Below are 20,484 nucleotides of genomic sequence, written 5' to 3'. Positions count from 1 at the left end.
TCGATCATTCGCTTGCGAAATTCCTTACGGTAATTCTCTAAATGGAGTCCAGCTTTCGATTATTGAGACTATTGACTATTATTAGGAGTGACCTTCTAGTGTCCTTATTTTCTCAAAATCAGAAATTAAAGATCTTAACAAAATAATCGATTGTCCTGCTGTTTCGAGAACAGATAACTGTTAATCTAACAGAGATACTGAACCAACTCCAAGTATAATCTATCTTAACTATTTATTTATTAACATGGCATACGTACAACAAAGTATTAAATCATTTAATTAATTAATAATATAACTAGCCCAATTTTAGCCCAGCAATTTTTGGTAGAACTATTAAAATTTAATACTGGAGCATCCAGATATGTTTAATAGATTTAATATGCCTTTGCTAATATAAAAATGTTAATTATAATGTGAGGTTAGATATGTTCATAGTTATTACAGTAACAAGGATGTTAATTATTGAAAAAATTTAAACAAAACAAGACACAAGTAATAAGGAATGTATCATTTTGAAAGCTTCAACATAACAACAAGTGTATATCAGAAAAACATTATTTAAATTTAATCCATTTATTGATTAATATGTTTAATGCAATTAACGAACTAAAGAATGGATTCATTATAGCCAACTATTCTAAGATCAAACAGTTGATGATGGCACTGAACTGCTTTCTCAGATGTATTAACTCAATATTCAGCAAACTGTCAATATGTCATCTTCCAATATTCAGCAATAACATAATATATCATCCGTTAAAAACATTCTGGTAATGATATGAGGATCACGCATTACCATCATTTATGATATTCCATCCAAATTATATTATGGAGTGACTTGTGAATCTCTCTAAAAGACAGAGATTTACAAGTCACTCCATAATATAATTTTGCATCAATTAAGTCAGATAAAGTTAGCATTCAAATAAGTTACATTTTATGTCATTTTTATACTAATACAGCAATTAATGATTAAAATAATAGAATCAGAAGTAGACCAGCTCGATCTCTACTAATAGAATTAAGAATTTTAGATAAAATTTTAATAAAGTCTAGAACTGGCAAGATTTAAACTAGTAACTCCCAGATACTTTAGCATCAAATCAACTTAATCATTATTATTTAGTATAAAAGCAGTCCAAAAAAGTCAGCAATTCACTAGTCAATTATTAGATTACTAATTAAGCAAACCGGCCATCTGCAAAAAGATTGAACAAATGACTTAACAATCAGTCATATTCTGATATAAAGCAAAAAAATTAATATTTTGAATTATACCAAAATTGCAAAACAAATTTATCAATTATTATCTTTATCTAAGAGATAACAGAATGACTATTAATTATTATCGGCTCATTAACTCATTAATATGCCGGCAATGACCTATTTCTTCGGTGTAGTTATGCAAATATTATTGGCAACATATTTACGATTTGCACCTCTAAAAGTTCTCACATAATATCTGTCATTACAATTAACACAATTTTTTAAAAGTGATGTGTAAAGAGTGTGTCTCATACATGACCCCTTTACTTGCTAGAACTATTTCCAAAGTTCTATAAATGAATACAGATCAAGTGGAATATCAACTGCAATTAGCATTATCATTTGAAATTGATTGTTGGTTGCTAATGTTAACGAAGTTATTTCTAATGAAACTTTAAATTTCAAGAATTAGACAACTGTATCAAATTAGTTTTATATCTTTATTAGGTAAAGATTTATTTTTCAATTTGACCTACATTTCACCATTGAAATAACAATAAAATTTTGAACAATACTTTTAAATAATAACAGTATTGGGTAACAGATGAACAAAGTATTTTTTGCTCTCTGAACTATATTACTCTATCTAAAAAACATTGTACAAAGGTTCTCTCTCATTCACACCTTGAAAACTTACTTCAACAAAAGTTAAAAACAGTAACTTTCCAGGAAATTCTTTTTCTTTGGTTAAATGCTTGAGGTTTTGACAATGTCAAAAACTGCCTTGGACAACAGTGATTCTACAGTGTGTGTGTGAAAAGTTATCGTACACGTAGAAATTTGTAATGAAATTATAGTTATACGTGCAGCATTGTATACGAGACCCATTCCATGTTTCCACTTTTGCGATGGAAGGTGTTACCACTGACTTGTGAACATTCTAGTTTTTGTAGTCATTTTTGGAAGATGTCTTTGCCGATTGTGTGATCTCTTGTAAAATATGGCCCACTGAGTCTTTGGACCTCACTCCCAGATTTTGGAGCCTCTGGGAAACATTTCCGGCATTTGCCGAGAAAAAACTGCAACATCATACATCACTTTTATTAAAATTTTGTTTAACCTTTTCCACTGCACCTTTCTGGCCATCCTGTGTGAAGAGAATGTATAAATCTCTTCTTTCTGCTAATGCTAGTTTACATTACTTTTGTCCTCTTTCTTTAAAAAAATCATTGTCTGCTCGGAAACAAAAGTTGCATCCAAATCGGATTTGACTTAGTCTAACTGCCAAAATGTTTTGTGTATGAAATGGATGTTAATGGTCATAGGTACAAGCTCTCTTTCCACAAACTTAAATATTTACATTGGACGTGGAGAAAACTAACTTTCTAACTAAAAACAGCACTTAGCATCTTCAGCTTGCAATATAATATCATAGAGCTTACACAGATGATCTTACTTATAAAAAGAGACTGGGTTACTCCAATCCTGACAATATGTAAAACACATTTTGTTCACTATCAAGTCAGTCTCATTGTCATTCTGTAATTTGTAATTAGTGTTAACTTATTCCAGATCAACTCCAGAAACCAAACATTTTTAGTGTTCGGTTTTTCATAATCTCTTAATTTCTGCTTTTGAAACTAAACAACGACTCTGGATACAAAAATTTAATTTAAAACTGTATATTAGCATTATTATATTCTGTTACAATTAATTTCAATGATACTTGAATTATTCTCTCTTACAGAATTAATGTCAAATACAAATCTTTCTCCACTAATAAAAACTGGATACGTATAAACTGTAATATAATTTACAGTAAATACATATCTTACCGAATTTTATTAAACTTACTCTAAATTATGATTAATTATGGTAGATAAAAACTTTCTAGATTACTTGTAATTTGTATTTGTAGCACATCATTTGAAGAATAAATAATTATTTTAATGAATAAAAATGAGAGTTACAGTGTTACCATATAAAAGAAAGACAAGAAACAGTTCAATAAATTACACAAATAAGAAGTTGCCCCAAGTTATGAATGAGTTCTGTTTCCAAGTCTGTCTTTTAGTGAAATTTGTAAATGAGTTAGAACATGTATAGGTAGTTGTATTTATCATCAGTTAGTCAAATGTTTCTCTTAATCTATGGTATATATTGTAATGTTCTATGCATATAAAACACTTACAAATACATTAAAACACCTTAAACATGACAAGGCATTAACAGCTTGGTGATCCTTGACAAACTGAACCAGAGTCAATGAACCACAGAGAATATGGAATGTTTATAAGTATTACAAAGTAGTCCACATATTTGTTGTAAACTATTCAAATTTTTTAAATTATAGACTTTATAGCAGCTCGTTCTTAAGTACAAGTCATCCATAAGTCAGGAATTTGTAACTCCAGAACCACCTGTGCATACATAATGTGTTACAATAGTCAAAATAACTTCATTCGATACAAATACATTATTGATTCGGCAACTTTAGAGATAGTTTTAATTTTAAAATAATATGCATAAAATGAAATAAAATGCTCTTAAAAATTAATACAAAGTTTCAAAAATTATTCTGATGTATCTTAAATGTCAATCGATTAAACTTAAATTGTAAAACCAGAAGCTTCCACTCTCAATAAAATTGCAATGCCTATTGGGCTAACTTTCTGACATTCTTCACATCCTAATGCAATTTATCTACTTTCATATTGAATTAATTACAATTACAAACTGTTTACATTAATCTGTTAAAAAATAATAATAAATTGAATATTTTACTTAAGAATACACACATTTTATGAAAATTAATTGCTAATTTCTCTTTGTAAATACAAATATACACAGACCACAATAAATCGAAAGTGCTAATTACACCGCTTTAATAAGATAAATATAATGTAATTAAACTTATTTATGTTGTCTTTAAGATTTACTCTAATACAATTAAATTTATATTAAACGAGCATTGTCACTCCTTTCATAATTTAATTAAAGCAAATAAAATGAAAACAGAAACAATCTGCTACTAATATTTAGTCTTAACACTACAACCAAGTTAATACATCAACTAAAAATACACAGAATTAGAAACCATAGTGTCAAATATTCATCTAAAATTCCAGAATTTATAAAAATTTGTGCATTTGTAAAATATGTACGACCAAAGCAGAAGAAACGAATAGACAAATTATAAATTAGACATTTATTCTCTTAGCAAATTCAAACTATATTAAATGAACAAATAAATTAATCCAGCCTTTATTTGCAAATACTATATTTTATTTAGGTGCTCCTTTAAAATAAGTAGAACTCAAGTCAATTTTAATGACAACTATTTTCTCTCCAATGAAAATAAATATTTAATGTGCATTAAAGAAGGTTTAAGTTGTAATAAAAGTGAAGTTTTACAAACAATATTGCAATTTCCTCTATGGCAAATGCTAAAAATGTCCCCCAAAGGCCCCAAAATCCAAAGACTTAGCGGGCTGGATTCCGCAACTGGCAAATACATCTTCTGAAAACTATAACATCTGCGAGCAAGTGTAATGCCATCTACCGCAAAGTGGAAATGCAGAACGTATGATGATGGGTCTCGTATACGATGCCATATATAACTTTAATGTCATTACAAATTTCTCGGAAACTGCGGGTTCGAGTCCCACTCCAAATCAATCTTTTCTTCCAGAATATTTAAATTAATGAATCAAATTCTAATTATTAAATCTAATACAAAATGGTGGCTTAATTGCCTACTTTTAGTCAAATTACATAATGTCTATATATTTAATTACCTAAGTTATAATCTGCTTTGAAATCCGCTTTATCATTTGATTACAATTGTTACTATTGATGAATGTTGTAATAACTTGCTTAAGCGCAACTGACTGCACTAAACAATTTGAAACATGATCATACTACTACTTGTAAATCCTATTTTCACCAAGTCATTAGTAATGTCATGTGTCAGACTCGATAACACAATGAACTGTCCACATACACTGTTCTGCTATGTGTCACAAGAAATACTCAAATTTCAAACATTCATACTCAAGAGAAAACATCTGAAATTCTAAATAAGCAAATAAGAAGTTCATAGACAAGTCTTACCTTATAAAGCCAAAATTTTATTATTTTTGTAACTGTAATCCAGTTTCAAAGATTAATGCCATCACCTTAATTCTCAGTAATTTTTCTCTTTTTCATATGAGAGTTCTTTAGCATAAGGCATTTCCAGTTATCACAATATTTATTTTACATAACAATAACAAGCTAAATTACAGTAAGAGTCTGCAATACGTGACGTCAACTCATCATGTATTGCTGACAATATTAACTTCATAGCAAACTCTTCAAGCTACTTCTTGTAAGTCCTAAATATTACCCTATTATCATTACGGAACTAAACTAGTTTTTAGTACAGAATTTTAGGCTAGACTAACTTTTTGAATAAAGATTAAAATCCATTAAATTTTAAAAAATTTTCATAAATTTATAAATAGCCAATGATAAGTGTAAAAAGTAATGGCAGTTGAACTGCACTATACAAGAACAATAAGCAAATCACTAGGCAGGCAACTGTCGAAAAACAAACCAAAAAAGTAATCAAGTTTACAATACCGACATCTATCATTTTGTCTCTTATCTCTGTTAAAATTAGCATTCAGATCAAAAAACCCAAAGGGTACAAAATGAGTGATTAATGACAGCCAACACAATGTAACTAAGAAGCCAAAGTTTGCATGAAATTTTGCCAATTATGCAAATTTTGAATAAGAAAAAATGAAATTTTACGTGAAAACAGATTAATCTATTGAACTGCAATTCTCAACCCTTGAATTCAAGGTTAATTAACTAATTTGAAACCCGTTGTGAGTTGGTTTAAATCAATAACTTTCACAATTACTAATATAAACATCCAAACTTGATGTTCATATTGGTAATTGTGAAAGTTATTGATAGTTATATATTAAAGCCAAATGATTGCCAGATAATATCAAGTTATACTACTACTACTAATTAAATGCTTTAATTAATAATAGTAGTAGTAATATAACCCAATATAAGTCAGCAATCATTTAGCTTTCATATTTCACAATTACCTTTAAGAATGAATTTATAAAGCTTAGAGTACAAATATATTTCAAATTAGATAGAAACAACTAAAAATGAAGATTTCTACAGATGAGGCATCATATGCAGTTACTGTATTCCTTTTATCACTGCTACTTTAAGAGAACTTGTTTTAGTCTTTTCTCATTACTTAAAACAGTTTCTAACAATTTGACTGCTTTAAATTGGTGTAATGTTGGATAAAGTGCCATATGGTAAGGATCCGGTTCAGATCTCAAATTTATCATGAACAGTTTGAATTGGAGTATTTATTCTCTATTTCTTGCCTATGTTGGCTGTTCCATTGTAGATTTGACTTTCTCAGAAAGGGCAAAAATTGGCCATACAATCCATAATATGCTGACGAGGGATCGAGATTGGCCCTCTTGGATTTGAGAGTGTGATATATATTGTTATACTACCCTACTATAATTCAATAATAAAGCCAATCAATGAAACTCTCAAGCCTTCTTGAAAAAACCCAACATTTGAACTTGCATATACATCATTCTGAGATTAGTAGTTAGCAAGCATCTTTATACCCTAGGTTATGGCTGCTTGGTGAAAAAACACTTCTAAGATATAATAATAAATAAGGAAACTTTAAACTCATTTATCTTGGAAATGCTTGACAGTTGCAACGAGTGGCTTTATTATTGATTTATAAAAGAGTAGTATTGCAATATGTATAAAACTCATTGAAATCCAATGAGGCCAATTCCATGAGTGTTAGGCATCAAAAGCAACAATCAATGCAATTTATTTATAATGATTCCATAAAACATTCTAATAGTCATGTTAATGAGGATAATAACTATGATTAGTAACTTGTTCTTTAGAATACCCAAGGAAGAATATCATGAAAAAATGTCCACATATTTTGTCTTAGTATGTAAGAGCCAATAATATTCAATTCCAGAATGCATTCAGATTTTGTCAAGCAACATTTACAACAATTCTTACTATGGTTTGCCATAGAGATGGCCATTACTTTTGTCCGATGCCATGTATTATCATACTGTCGCTATAAAGACAAATTATCTATGAAATTATCATTTTCAATTCATAAAGGTTTTTTTTTGTTTGGTAAACCAATTGTGGATCCTAGAAACAACTGACAAATGAAATGGAGAACATTAACTGGTAGTAGTTATAATATCCAAAAGATCACCTTTTCTTCTTTCTGGCAAAAGTTTTTTATAATTCAACAATGTTTTCAACATGATTTATAGGCAAACATCAGATCTGAAGCAACCATAACATATACTTTTCTATTTTGGAATGCCAATTACTTCTATGACATACACCAGATTCAAAAATTTTACAATATAAATAAAAATTCAAAATCTGTAAATTTACAGATATTAATAATTATTCAGCTTATTAACAGACAATTGGCTCATTATATCCAAGGTCAATCATAAAGTGACATTAGCTACCACTTTATAACCTCATCTGGGGTTAAAACAACTGCCAAGCAGCCAACAAGGATTTGCAATCTTTGCCATCAATGCAGTTTCCTTTCATTGTCTCTGAAAATTTCCATATTTCTAATGTTCTTATATGGTCAGCATTAACGTCCTGTTGAATTAATTCAGTTTTTTCAAGTTTGGCTTTCACTCTCTGTTCACCAACATATACAACTGATGAAGTGATAGGTTTATCTTTTCAATGTTGTATTTATGCTTTCTTATGCCATTTGTTATTGATCTATTTGTACAGCCAATATATTAAGTACAGATTGTCAAATTAGTAAAAATTTTTGCTGGAAAGAAGAAAAGCTCATTCTTTGGACAACTGACAAATTCAAGAAATTTAAAATTTCTTGCAAACATGTCATTGCCGTTTACAATCACATTTCCTGTATAATTATCCAAAGAATGGGTCTTCTAAGCAATTTCTGCATTTTCTGTTGATGATCAATTCTCAAGAAAAGTAAATATAAAAAAAATAAACATTTTAGAAATTATATGAATGCAAATTGTTTCAAATAAGAAAGATATTTTATTAGAATGCTACTACATTAATCATATAACTAGTAGAAAGTTAAATTAGTTATAATTAGTTAAATTATAAATAAATCGTTAATTAGTTAATTTATTCTTAAATTTATTCAAAAGGATGGGATTCAAACTGAATTTCAAAAAATAAACAAACAAAAGTTGGCTCATCTATCTAATTTCTACCCTGTTCCCAAACCAAACGTAACCCATTAGTCAGACTATACCCTCCATAATTATCTCTTTCATATTACTCAAAATGGACGCAAACAAAAACGTAAGAAAAGAAATTATACCATTACAAAATAAGGCATGCTTAAAAGACAAAAATAAGGAAACAAAAGAAACCATTTTCCATCCCCGAGTAACACGATTTCCGACATAAAAGGGAGGATAGGAAGAAATCTTACCGGTTGCGATTTCCGTGACATTATCGGATATTATGATAAGAGTACTTTGAAAATTTTGTCATGTCAGTTTGTCTTGTTGTAATTCTGAAATAAACGATAAAACGAAAACTTTCTGTTCAATCATCGTTTACAGTTACCGCAACAAGTTTTACCAAATAATTTAATTTTAAAAAAATATNGTCCTAGAGAAGGAGGTAAAAGAAACTCACGCAATTCGCTAGAGTTTTTATTGTGTTCCAATCCCATTGTTCGCCTCTAGGTCTTCGAACTCTGATGTCGGCCTTCTGATAAAGATGGATACATATACACGCTCTTCGATCACTTCAGATGTTTTGTAGGTAGCAATAGAAACATCTTATAAAATAAAAATAACGTATATTATTTTAGTAAAAACACTTCATAATTTTGTTGGAAATAAATAAATGTATTTATGAAACCGGTACATTGATTTAATCTATTTAAAAAAATGACATAAAACATTAATTATTATCGTATGATTTAGAAAATAAATAGGAAGGAAGGAAGGAAGAATAGAAGATTTTTGATTTAGAAATCAGTTTTACAAAATTCCAAATGGGTATAGATATATGTAATATATAAAATATAAATCTAAACACAGTAAACCCTCGATTTATAGTGAAAAGACTGTACGCCATTGCCGAAAAATTCGTTAAATATAGTAAAACACTGTTATTATAACACTGTTGATAATTCCGTGTTATATGAATTCCGTGTTGTACGAGTCGCTTAGATTTTACAAATACGTGAGCCGTTCACAGNTACATAAATCATAGATGTTTTGATGCGCTTCACTTCGATTGAGAAATTGGGGAATAGTCTAGGATCACGAATCCTCTAACGTAATAATTCTTGGTTTGTGTAAATTCACCTTTTGTCCTCCTTTTTCTTTTTTCTTCTTCTTCTTCCTACCAACAAATAGGATCGGGGGAGAAAGGCAGAGAGAAAGAGAGAGAGAGAGAGAGAAAAAAGGGGGAAAAAATTGTATTATTTGTCTTTAGGATTTTTAAAAATGGTGAAAACATTCCGGTATACTTGTAGTAACGTTAGATAAAAAGATAATCATTAAATTTATGTATATACCTTAGCGAATAACACCCCGAAAGGAATGCTAGAAAAGAGAATGTGTAACATTCCTGAGTGAAATTTATATAATGTGGTAGGAAACGTTTGACCAATTTTCTGTGGGTACTTTGGTTAATTGGATATTTCTGCATTGCAAAGTGTGGGATATTTAACGGTATTTTTGTTTGTTCAACGCGTACTCATCGGCATTGTAATGAGAATGAATAAAAAAGAAATAACCGAAATTAAAATATATATATATCGATTGGTTCTTTTATACGATTTAATTTGTTATTTGACACGCGAAATAAGTATATTAATTCCTTTTTTTTATTACGAAATATCAATAATAAATTGATATCTTGAACAAAAGAAAATAGTATGCCGCGACTAGAAATGTCTAAAAATGCTGCTCGTATAATTCTCAGAAAATAAAATCGAGATCGAACCGACCATAAAATCCGTACTTATCAAAAATACAAAACATAAATCTGAAAAAGCTTTTATAAATATATGGCAGAATTTACTTACAAAAAACATTTTAATAAAAAGATGTAGTTAAAGAAAAGTGATTCAAAGAGTGACGACGACAAAAGAAAATCAAGCTTTGCAAACAGTATACTCGTCACCAGTGAAGTTCTCAAATTTCTTATTTACCAAACAACAGAGGTAGCAATTTGTTTCATATTCAATACTTGAGAATTATCCTAGCATTAAAAATGCAATTAAATCTGTATGGAGGCAAACCAGAATAAAAACTTTAATACAAGATAACATTACTAAATTTGTAAGCTTGTATCAAATTATTTTAAGTATGAAGTTCGTCTACTGAGACAGCTTTGTAACTTATAAATATGTACTTATCTAAAAGTTACATTTGGAAATATTGTAGCAGCACACCTGGATCAGTTGAATAAGATATGTTTTAAGAATGGAGAAAACTAGTACTGAACAGCTGCATATTACTGCAATCCATGAAATCAAGTAAAACACTTATTAAATTTTCATTCCAAGAACCATTTTGTAGTGATGTATCCCCGAAAACAAACTTTACTAGTCAATTAGTATTTGGAAAAGTGTAACTTTTCCAGCTGTGACTACAATAAAATAAATTTCGTGCAAATCAGATATTTGGTTATTACCATCCCAGAATAATTTTAATCTTTCTTTAAAGCAAAAAAAAAATATATCTCGGTTAACTGATTTTTGGATCACCTTATGTATCTTACATTTTGTACCATTAAATTGGATGCAATCGTGATTATGTGCTATTAATATTTCAGATTTCATTCAAACATCAGTGGCAAGGAACAAAAGTCAAAAACCCTTTCTTACCATAAAATCTTGAGTTTTAGCAACATACAAATTTGTTCTTATAAACCTACTCACTGATGATGTGAATAAACTATCAGAACATATTTGCAGAAATTTCATAAGTCGTTTCTTTAATATTAGAGTTTTCACAAACTACTATACATGTAATCAAACAGGAGAGAATTTGCCAAAAGTACATTTCTCACAAGAGAGGAAGTTAAAAATTCTACACATAATTAAAAAGTGATCCCTAGGTCTAATTTTTGACATTAGAGTTTCTATTATAAAAATTATAATAGAAACTCTAATGTCAAAATTATTAGAGGATCGTTAATTCTTGATTAGAACTAATCATTAAGAATTAATGTTCCCCTAATACATCTCAACCATCAAAATTTCCTCTTATAAACCATTTTATCAGTTAAAAATTGAGAAGTAAATACTGTACATAGATTTAACATTAACAATAACTTACATAAGTTGTAATGAAAAGAATAATCAAAACTGGATCACAACTTATAAGAAAACACTTATATTATTTAATGAATAATTATGGTCAATAAAATACATAAAATCTATTAAGTTTGTTAATTTGGACCAAGATGAAATGTAATTAAAATTCTTAACTTATTAAATTAAGAATTTTAATCAATTTCCTATTTCTATATATATATATATTATATAGAAATATATGCAATTTCCTCAATTTCCTATTACATTACACAAATAATGCAACTCCACAATCATTTTTACTTATATAAAAAAGAATATTACCGTCTTTTCAAAATCTTTATCCGTAAACAACACTTAAATGGATTGTTTAAAGAACCGACATGCTTGATTTGTGATACGAATAATTCTTGCTACACAGACAGAACTAGCGTAAAAGTATACAGAAAACATATATATGTACAATAATCAATGGCACTATAGAATCATTATCAAAACAGTGATTCACACAGAAGGATCAATTCGACAAATCTTAAAATAAGGAAATTTTGTTAGTGGTACTCTGCCACAGTAAATTTATCTTAGAAGAATTAAGACAACAATGTCTATTTTTTCTTCTTTTTTTTCCATTTTAAAGTGCCTTTTAACTTGAAAATTGTTACAAATGTTTTGACTGCAATTGAAATACTCACTTTTTGTAAAGATATTTCTTTAAGGAATTAACTATTTTCACAACTCAAATGGTACTTCAGATAAATTTATTCTTTTTAATAAAAATCAATTTCAAAAGAAAAAGCTCCATGTGCTTTTGAATAATAAGATAAATCCAATCCCATTCATGATTATTTTAAAACCAATTTGTAAGAGATAAAATTTCTATCTGCCAAAAGTTGTCTTGAAATACGCTATGAATTTTTAAAGCAAACACAGATTTCAGTTCATTCTGTGTTGTCTTTCTTACGGAGACGAAAATTATTTTGAGAAAAATGAGGACACGGTTCATTGTTTTATTTCAGTACAGAGCAAATTATGATTACATTATTTGATGCAGCAGAAAATTAAATTTGAATTATCCTTTCATAATCGTTTGTACTGATACTTATCTATTAACTCTATCCCTTTCACAACTGAAACAAGAACTATTTTCCACAATCTTCTCTGTAGAGTAGTACCATATTATCAGTAAAAGATTATAGAATTAATATATAAAAGACATCTGAGTTATGTACTTTTTTACAACAATGAAATAAATTATGGATTCAAAAGACCTTTAACATTTTCAGCAGCAAGTAACAGAGATACATGCAATCAATATACAGTATTTTATATATATATATATATAGTTTTTGTGTGCCAAGAATAAGATCCTTAATGATACGAAAATGATGCAGTTATCCCACTTTAAAATTTGATTGTAAATTTCCAGTAACTGTTAATAAATTCTTGCGTCTTGTCAAGATTTTCCAAAGAACTCTTTAAATGAAATGAAAACATTAATAATTCATCACTACATATCAAAAGAAGCATGCACATATATTTGCTTAGTAAAAAAAATTGTCGTCTTTGTTCGGTGACTTGGTACATTCTATTATTGGAAATAAAAAAAACAAAACTGAAAATATACATAAACGTAGCACAGATTTGAAACTAATAAAATTACTACTTTCGTATATTTAATTCATAATTATGTAAACAGAATTTGTGTAAATCTTTGGGATATAAAAGGTCTTCTAAGTGGCAAATTATTACAACAGACAATATTCTTTTCTTTTGTAAATATCAATAGTTTAATATGCAAAATAGTTATAAATTCAAGTAAATCTACAGAACTTGTTTGTAGTTAGTGGCATTTTTGTTTATTATATACAGCAAGGATTAACAGTTTTGCAACACAAATTTTATATCATCATAATGTTTGGAATTGTAGAACTGTATGTTTTATATCATCATAATGTTTGAAATTGTAGAACTGGACAATCAATTATTTTTGTTCTGTGACCCAAAACAACAGGGTGAGAAGACGGCATTGTAACCTCCAAAAGTTTTAAGTTAAAAACATCTGAATTACATGTCTGTTTCTGATTACAAAGGAACATGAATCTGGTGTTCATAACTAAAAACTTTCTGAAGATAATTTGAGAAGTATTCCAGTTATTGAAAGTGCCACTTTCTGTATATTTTATATATGCGGTGTTCCACCCAAAAGTCGCTAGGTTTGTGGATTAATTTTGGGGAAAGAAATGCTAGTTACTTACTATATTAAGTCAGTGGATTCCACATATGCTTCCAACATATATTGGGTCTTTACTTGATTTTAGCCCACATCCAAGACAGCACATTAGCAGTCAAGCTGTTAATGGCATCCACAGTTCTTGTATGTGGGGTCTCGTGTCAGAGATCCTTTCAAATATATGCACATGAAATGCGGAGTATTGACTGGCATTCTGCAACATATTTTATTCACATATCTGAACAAATGGGTTTTATGGAACAGTTTAAAACTAGGGACATTTAAGGATAACATCCTGTATTGATGTTGTTTTGTTTTTTGAAAAAAAAATAATTCCATGAATTTTATTAAAATATAAAGTTGTTTCTAAGTAAGTTTTTAAATTTCTGAACATTCCATCATAAATTTGAGTTTTAAGTATAGCCAACTGTAACGAAGATCAAAATTATTATATACATGCTTTAACAACCTGTAATTTACAACTTTTGTGAAGTTTGTCTCATTTCTGTTCTTGGATCAACTTAAATCTAAAGCAACAATTAAATTCTGATGTCAGAAAAGAGATTCCAAATAATGCAGAAAGTCATAGTAGGCAAGCATGAGTAAAGACAATACCAAACAATGCAAACATATTCCAACTGTTTATTCATCTAAATATGTAATTTAAATTTTAATAACACAAATATTTAAATTTATTAGCTGATTCACAGATTACGGATTATTAAAGTTAATGTATATAATTCTGACTCACTCCATATATTGCATGATACATTGAATTTATTGATTTCTAATAGCTCTGAAAATGAGTGCATCTTGCTAATTACATCATCTCTTCACAAACATAACAGAAAATCAAACAGTATGACTAAAGTAATGCACATCCATTGATAATAATTTGATTAAAATTTACATAAAAGCATACTGTAGCACAGTTTTTTCTAAAGTAGACACTACTGCCCCCTCAAGAACAGTAGTAGAAGACTTAAAATGGTACTGGAAAGTAAGGGAACAAAAAATTAGTTTAGATAAGAAGGAAAAAAGAAGAAATATGCCACACTAGCCCAAGGGGTCAATACTTCAAAAAGTGTGGGGAACAATGCTTTAACAGAATCTGAGCTGATTTGCTTTTTTTCATTACATTACTAAAAGAAACATCAAGAATAGGTAAAAAAATTTTCAAACATTACAAAATGATTACAATAAAATATTTTAATCTTATTATGTAGATTTGGATTGCAAAACAAAGCATAAGTGACAAGGAACAAACATATATTATCAATACTAAATTTCTAGTTTTTTTTTTATTGATACAGATGCAAAAATTTTACAACTAGATATAAATCTGTTAATGTCGATTTTACAACCTATGATATCTTTAATTAAGCAAATACACTGTATATATATTATAAACAGTTTACAAATTACATCATTTCAGTGTGTAGAAACAGAAAAATAATGACAAAAAATTATTCAATATTACTATTAGAGTATATCAGCTATTGCTTAATATTTGTATAATAATTTAACTACACTTTAATTTTATGTTAAGAAAAAGGATTATCTTTAACACGGACTTCAGTAATTAATGTTTGGACTTATTTAACAATTTCACTAAAAAAAATAACAGCAGTTTGCATTCATAGAATTTGGGATAAATTCTGTCAAATCCTGCTATCAAACGAAATCATATGGACGAACATGATTAAATTTTAGACTCTGAAGGAAACTGAAATTCGTAACGAGAGAATGAAAACTATCCAAACGATAAAACGATTTGCTGATATGTAGAAAGTAAGCAGCATTAAACTATACTGATCTTATTGCAATAATCTAATGTACCTGAATTTTAAAAAGCTTTGTATTTAACTAAATTGCTTCTACAATTATAAAAACAAATTTACATTAGCACCTTTGCTACCAACTGATGCAATTTTCTGTCATCCAGATACAGGAAGTTTTTGGTAAATTGCACACTTGTCATTTTTCAAATGTCAATGCTTGGTTTCTTACTTTTGCTGGACATATTTAATTATAGTGGTTTTGTCATTGTTTGCGTCTCGAGCAGGTGCCACCGACTCGATTTAGCATCATCACAAAAAGACTAGCACTTTTGAGTATCCTTTTTTGTAAGCTAGCCTGCACCATTAAAGCATTTTATCTTGTCTTAACTGTTATTTCGGAGGGTCAATCCCGTGCATCTATGATTTCTATCAATATATTTTTTCCACCTGCTCTTTAGACAATACATAATTTTGGCAAAGAACAACTTTCCATGATAAAGCTTACTGTTTTCTTGGCACAGCATTTTACAAAAACAAAGTCAATGATATCTAATTTGGTAAAAAATACTTTAAAAAGTGGAAGATTAAAATTAGCATTGTGTGATTATGAGTTAATTTACTATTGGCAAACATTTTAACCGTATTGAGAAGTCATCCTCAAGTTCCAAACTGGAAGCTCTTAGTAATAACCAAAAATATTGCATACTTAATTAACAATAGTATGCAAAATTTAAATTTAACCAATAAAGTTATATGAGAAACATAAGATACAAACCTATAATGAACCACAGAGAAAAATGAAATTAAATGCTGGCCGAATATTAAATATTTTGTTACAAAATTAAATTACTTTATCCAGTTTTTTTCTGTTATCATTAATATTGCACAATTGTTCTTTCAATAATGAAAAATATTAATTAAACACACACATCACAACTAAAACATAACAGATCATCTGTAAATTATTTTGTAATTGGTTATTTGGCTGTTATTTCATTCCATAAGATTGTCTAATTATAAAGTTAAATTCCAAATGAACCCAACAGAAAATTGAGCCAAAATCACAGTTAAACTAGCAATCACAGGTCCAAGCCTCATAATTATTGATTATTAAAAATCTTAAATCTAAAGAGTTATGGTCTAAGATCAAAAATCTAAAATAAATTTTAACATCAACTGAAACTGCAGTTAAGAGAAGTGTGATTATGATCCAACTCTATGTAATTTCACTATTCCATCAAAATGATTTTGCTGTTTAGTTACAAAATACACATTTAAAGTAGTACAAACCTAGCAATTTCTCAACATGTATTTAAGATATAAAGTAAAACTATGCAGTAAACTAATATTAAATTTAATTTTCAATTAGAAAAAAAGTTTGTCACTTGTAACTACACTAAATTTAAAAAACTGACCTGAGCCATTAAGTATAGATAAGGCTATTTTTGTATGTATCAAGTTACAAACTATCCAATTCTACTAAATCCACTCTGGAATTTTGAGATCCTTTACTAAAATGACAAATGATAAGTTTAACAACCCAGTAACTTGCATATCTTTTAAGAAACCGTCTCCATAATTTCCCAACAATGGCATTAAGTAGCATGAACAAAACCGAAGCTCAGCTTGCATTTTGGCCGATGAGGACCAAACTCATCATTTGTGATTAGCATTTTGCATACGATTACATTGAATTAATGAAATTAACAAACAGAATGAAGTTTATAGATAAAATATTTTCTTCTTACTAATATGAAAAGAAAATTATTTTTGTAAATAAAATTACTTAACCAAAATAAAATTACATTAAACATCAATCTTATAAGCTATATATATATTAATACATATGTATTCTATACTACTTTTAATAAAATTCTATGCCACACAACAAAAAAAATTAAAGAGGTGAAAGTGGCAATTAACACCTCCAACATCAAAGTTCGTAAATGTTTCGACATCCAGACCTCTTTTTGTTTTTTTTTTTTTTTTATGAAGAAAATAGGACACAGAGTTAATTTTAGAAACGCAGAGTTTTACGGCCATGCTCTCGACTTCTAGTTATTACGCTAATAATAAAAATCTCTCCGCAATATTAAACAATTCCCTACCTGATAGGTATCGAGCAGCTTGATCGTCGAAGCACGAATGAAGTTCTGTGAGGGAATAACCTGAGTGGATGAAGGAGCGGTACTCTTAGCAACATTTCGTTGACCATACGAAATACTGTTAGATGACGATACGGCATATGGAACAATACTATTACACTGATTGTGGTCTACAACATAGTTCACTGCACTGTTTCCATTATCACCCAAGACACCACTGGTTGATGAGATATCACTGACCTGATTTGGATTTCCATATTCCATACTAAAAAAGCAAATGAAAGATACACATTAACGCATTCTACATCAATCAATATTTAATAAATTAGAATAAGAAATCAATAAACTAATATCAATCTTTTGACAAAAGCAATGACAGACTTTTAAATGATTGATTCAATTTTTTGAAGCCACGTAAACTGTTTTATAATTACTGACACACAATTTTGTTATAAAAGCCAAGACTCAATGAAAATCTTGCAATTTAGCCTTGATAATCGCTTTACATATGTTTCAAACCAACACGAGGCATAATTCTCACACAAAAACTTTGTACTCTTGCAAAATGCCAGGCATTCTTATAGGGTTATAAATAATGATACAATCCTAATTTCAATGCCAAATCATATCTTATTGATTATGCAGAAGTTATATTTTGAAATGTTCTGCATGATGTAAGTTGAATGTGTAACAGATGCAACCTTTCCACGATACAAGCTACAGTATATACACAAAACCTATAACAACTGAAAAAATATCCATTTTAAATAACGCAATTATTTAATTAATAAAAGGAAAAGTGATTTTTTTTAAATTTATGTTCTACAAAATAAAAAACATTACACAGATGCTTTAATAATCCAAAAACTAAATGAAAGTGGAATGATATCTAAAACAGAGTTTATATATTTAATTTTGTCTTTATTCAAAGAAAAATGATGAACAACATAAATATTATAAAATGAGTTAAATATTAAAATATTTAACCAGATAATTTGATTCAATAAATACCCTGATCATTTATCTAAAGTAACTTGTCCAAACATAACACTTGACGTAGGACTGTTGTTGTGTAACAACAATCCAGTATTGAACTAGTTTGAATTTTTTGTATTTTTTGAATACACAAAATAACTAATTGCAACCAATTGTTTGCTTAATGACATACATTTTATTTATAATAATTAATTCATACATGTTTTGTACCATCCTTCCTACCAGCACAAGTTTGTTAATAAAACTTGCATAATTGGAAGCATGCATCTGCTGTACCTTCACACAATATTAAATGGTAAAAACAAACATTTCAACCATGTTTTAAGTATTTCTTTTATTGTAAAGAATTTAGGTTAGATCGTTATATCCACCATATCGTATTTGTAGCAATCAGATAGGAAATACGATATTGATTCNTTTTGTATAAATTTGGATAGGATCCGTCTCTTTTTTTTTTTTTTGCCGTCTCAAACAAATCTAGTTGTTATTATCTAGAAAACTCGAGCATTTCGTGGATAAATGACTGGTTTCCAATGTCTGGATAATGTCGATTTCTAGAGGCCCCACGTTCGTCTCCCATCCTCTTAATAAAGCCGTAGAGTCTTGATTACCCCGAGCTCGACGCATCTCGAAGAACCGCAACCTCCTGTAAACAGGCAGTTCAAATATGTCACGAGTAAAGACCCTCCAGGCACCTCATACGACTTCCGGAGGACTAAGATGGGGTTCCTTTTCCCTCTCTCTCTCTCTTTCGCTCTGTTTCTCTAGGTCGACAAGGTCGAATTCACGCGGAGATACAGGAAAATTTGAAGAACCGTAAGGGATAGAGGAAAAAAAAAAAGGAAACTGTATAGATGCACGTTTAGATTATTCTTGCTTTTTCTGCACACCGGTCACGTGCATAAGAGGCCCGGGGTTGAAACTAAAATTGAAGAAGGATATAGAAATGCCTGACGTCACAATGGATTGCTATTTCGTGTCAAACTTTTGTGACTTTTTCTCTCTTTTAGTTACACCAAATATTCATAGAGGATTTAGAAAGTTCTCTTCGGAAAATAAAAGGGAAAACTTCTCTAGACTTCCGAATGATTCCGTTTGATTCAGTTATTTATCTCTAAAATATCTATAACGATATTTATAGTTCATTCCAGATGCTTTTTTATATCTGTTCGAATCTTAATAAAGAAACTACACGAATCGACAATAATTTTCTTAACGTCTTCTTCTCTTTATACCTCTTGCAAAATACAAATGTCGAGCTATCTGCGTTCACCATTTTCAATCATTTTCCTCCTTTTGAAACTACATCTCCACTAATTGCTTTTTACTGATGTGTTTTTTTTCTAATGTACAGTACCTCGAAAAAAAAAGAAGAAGAATATTTCTTTCAAACGAAAAAAAAAATAATGTGATCTTTGCATATAAATGTCGGAATATAAGCATTCCTATCTACTTCGATGATCAATATTGCATGTGTCAGGAAATAACCTACAAACTGATAAGTAAAATATTGCCTGACAATGAGGAGTCCATTGTGGATCGATGGAGGAAAAGTTTTTTTTTTTCTTTCTTTCTTTGCTCTGAATCTGTTCGATACATTGTTTAATCACAAAAAATAATAATAATAATATGATAGTTTTCTTTTTTTACACAGTAGTAGTGGAAATTAATTTAGATATTCTCGATTTAATAAGCATAATACCTCACTCCTTGGCATAATACATACCGGTTAATTTAAATTTAAATTTTAATTAAGTTGCCGAATATAGACCTTCTATATGATTATCGGTGTAT

At 29.0% G+C, this 20,484-nt stretch overlaps 1 protein-coding gene across 2 annotated transcripts in view; it reads right to left on the bottom strand.

The window, feature by feature from the left end:
• Window positions 1-17,991, bottom strand: part of LOC111622257 (homeodomain-interacting protein kinase 2-like) — a 37,439-nt gene extending 19,448 nt beyond the window's left edge. For both annotated transcript variants that reach the window (XM_023364613.1, XM_023364622.1), the window contains exon 1: window positions 17,698-17,991. In XM_023364613.1, coding sequence (XP_023220381.1) covers window positions 17,698-17,958 — 261 coding nt within the window. In that variant the 5' untranslated portion in view covers window positions 17,959-17,991. The remainder of the gene's footprint in view (window positions 1-17,697) is intronic.
• Window positions 17,992-20,484: the final 2,493 nt, after the last annotated feature.

The sequence above is a fragment of the Centruroides sculpturatus genome, unplaced genomic scaffold, assembly GCF_000671375.1.
Source record: "Centruroides sculpturatus isolate CEXI.00-Female unplaced genomic scaffold, Cexi_2.0 scaffold14, whole genome shotgun sequence".
Classification (NCBI taxonomy): Eukaryota; Metazoa; Arthropoda; class Arachnida; order Scorpiones; family Buthidae; genus Centruroides; species Centruroides sculpturatus.
The sequence above is the reverse complement of the archived record's forward strand: the minus strand, read 5'-3'. Positions and strand labels throughout refer to the sequence as shown.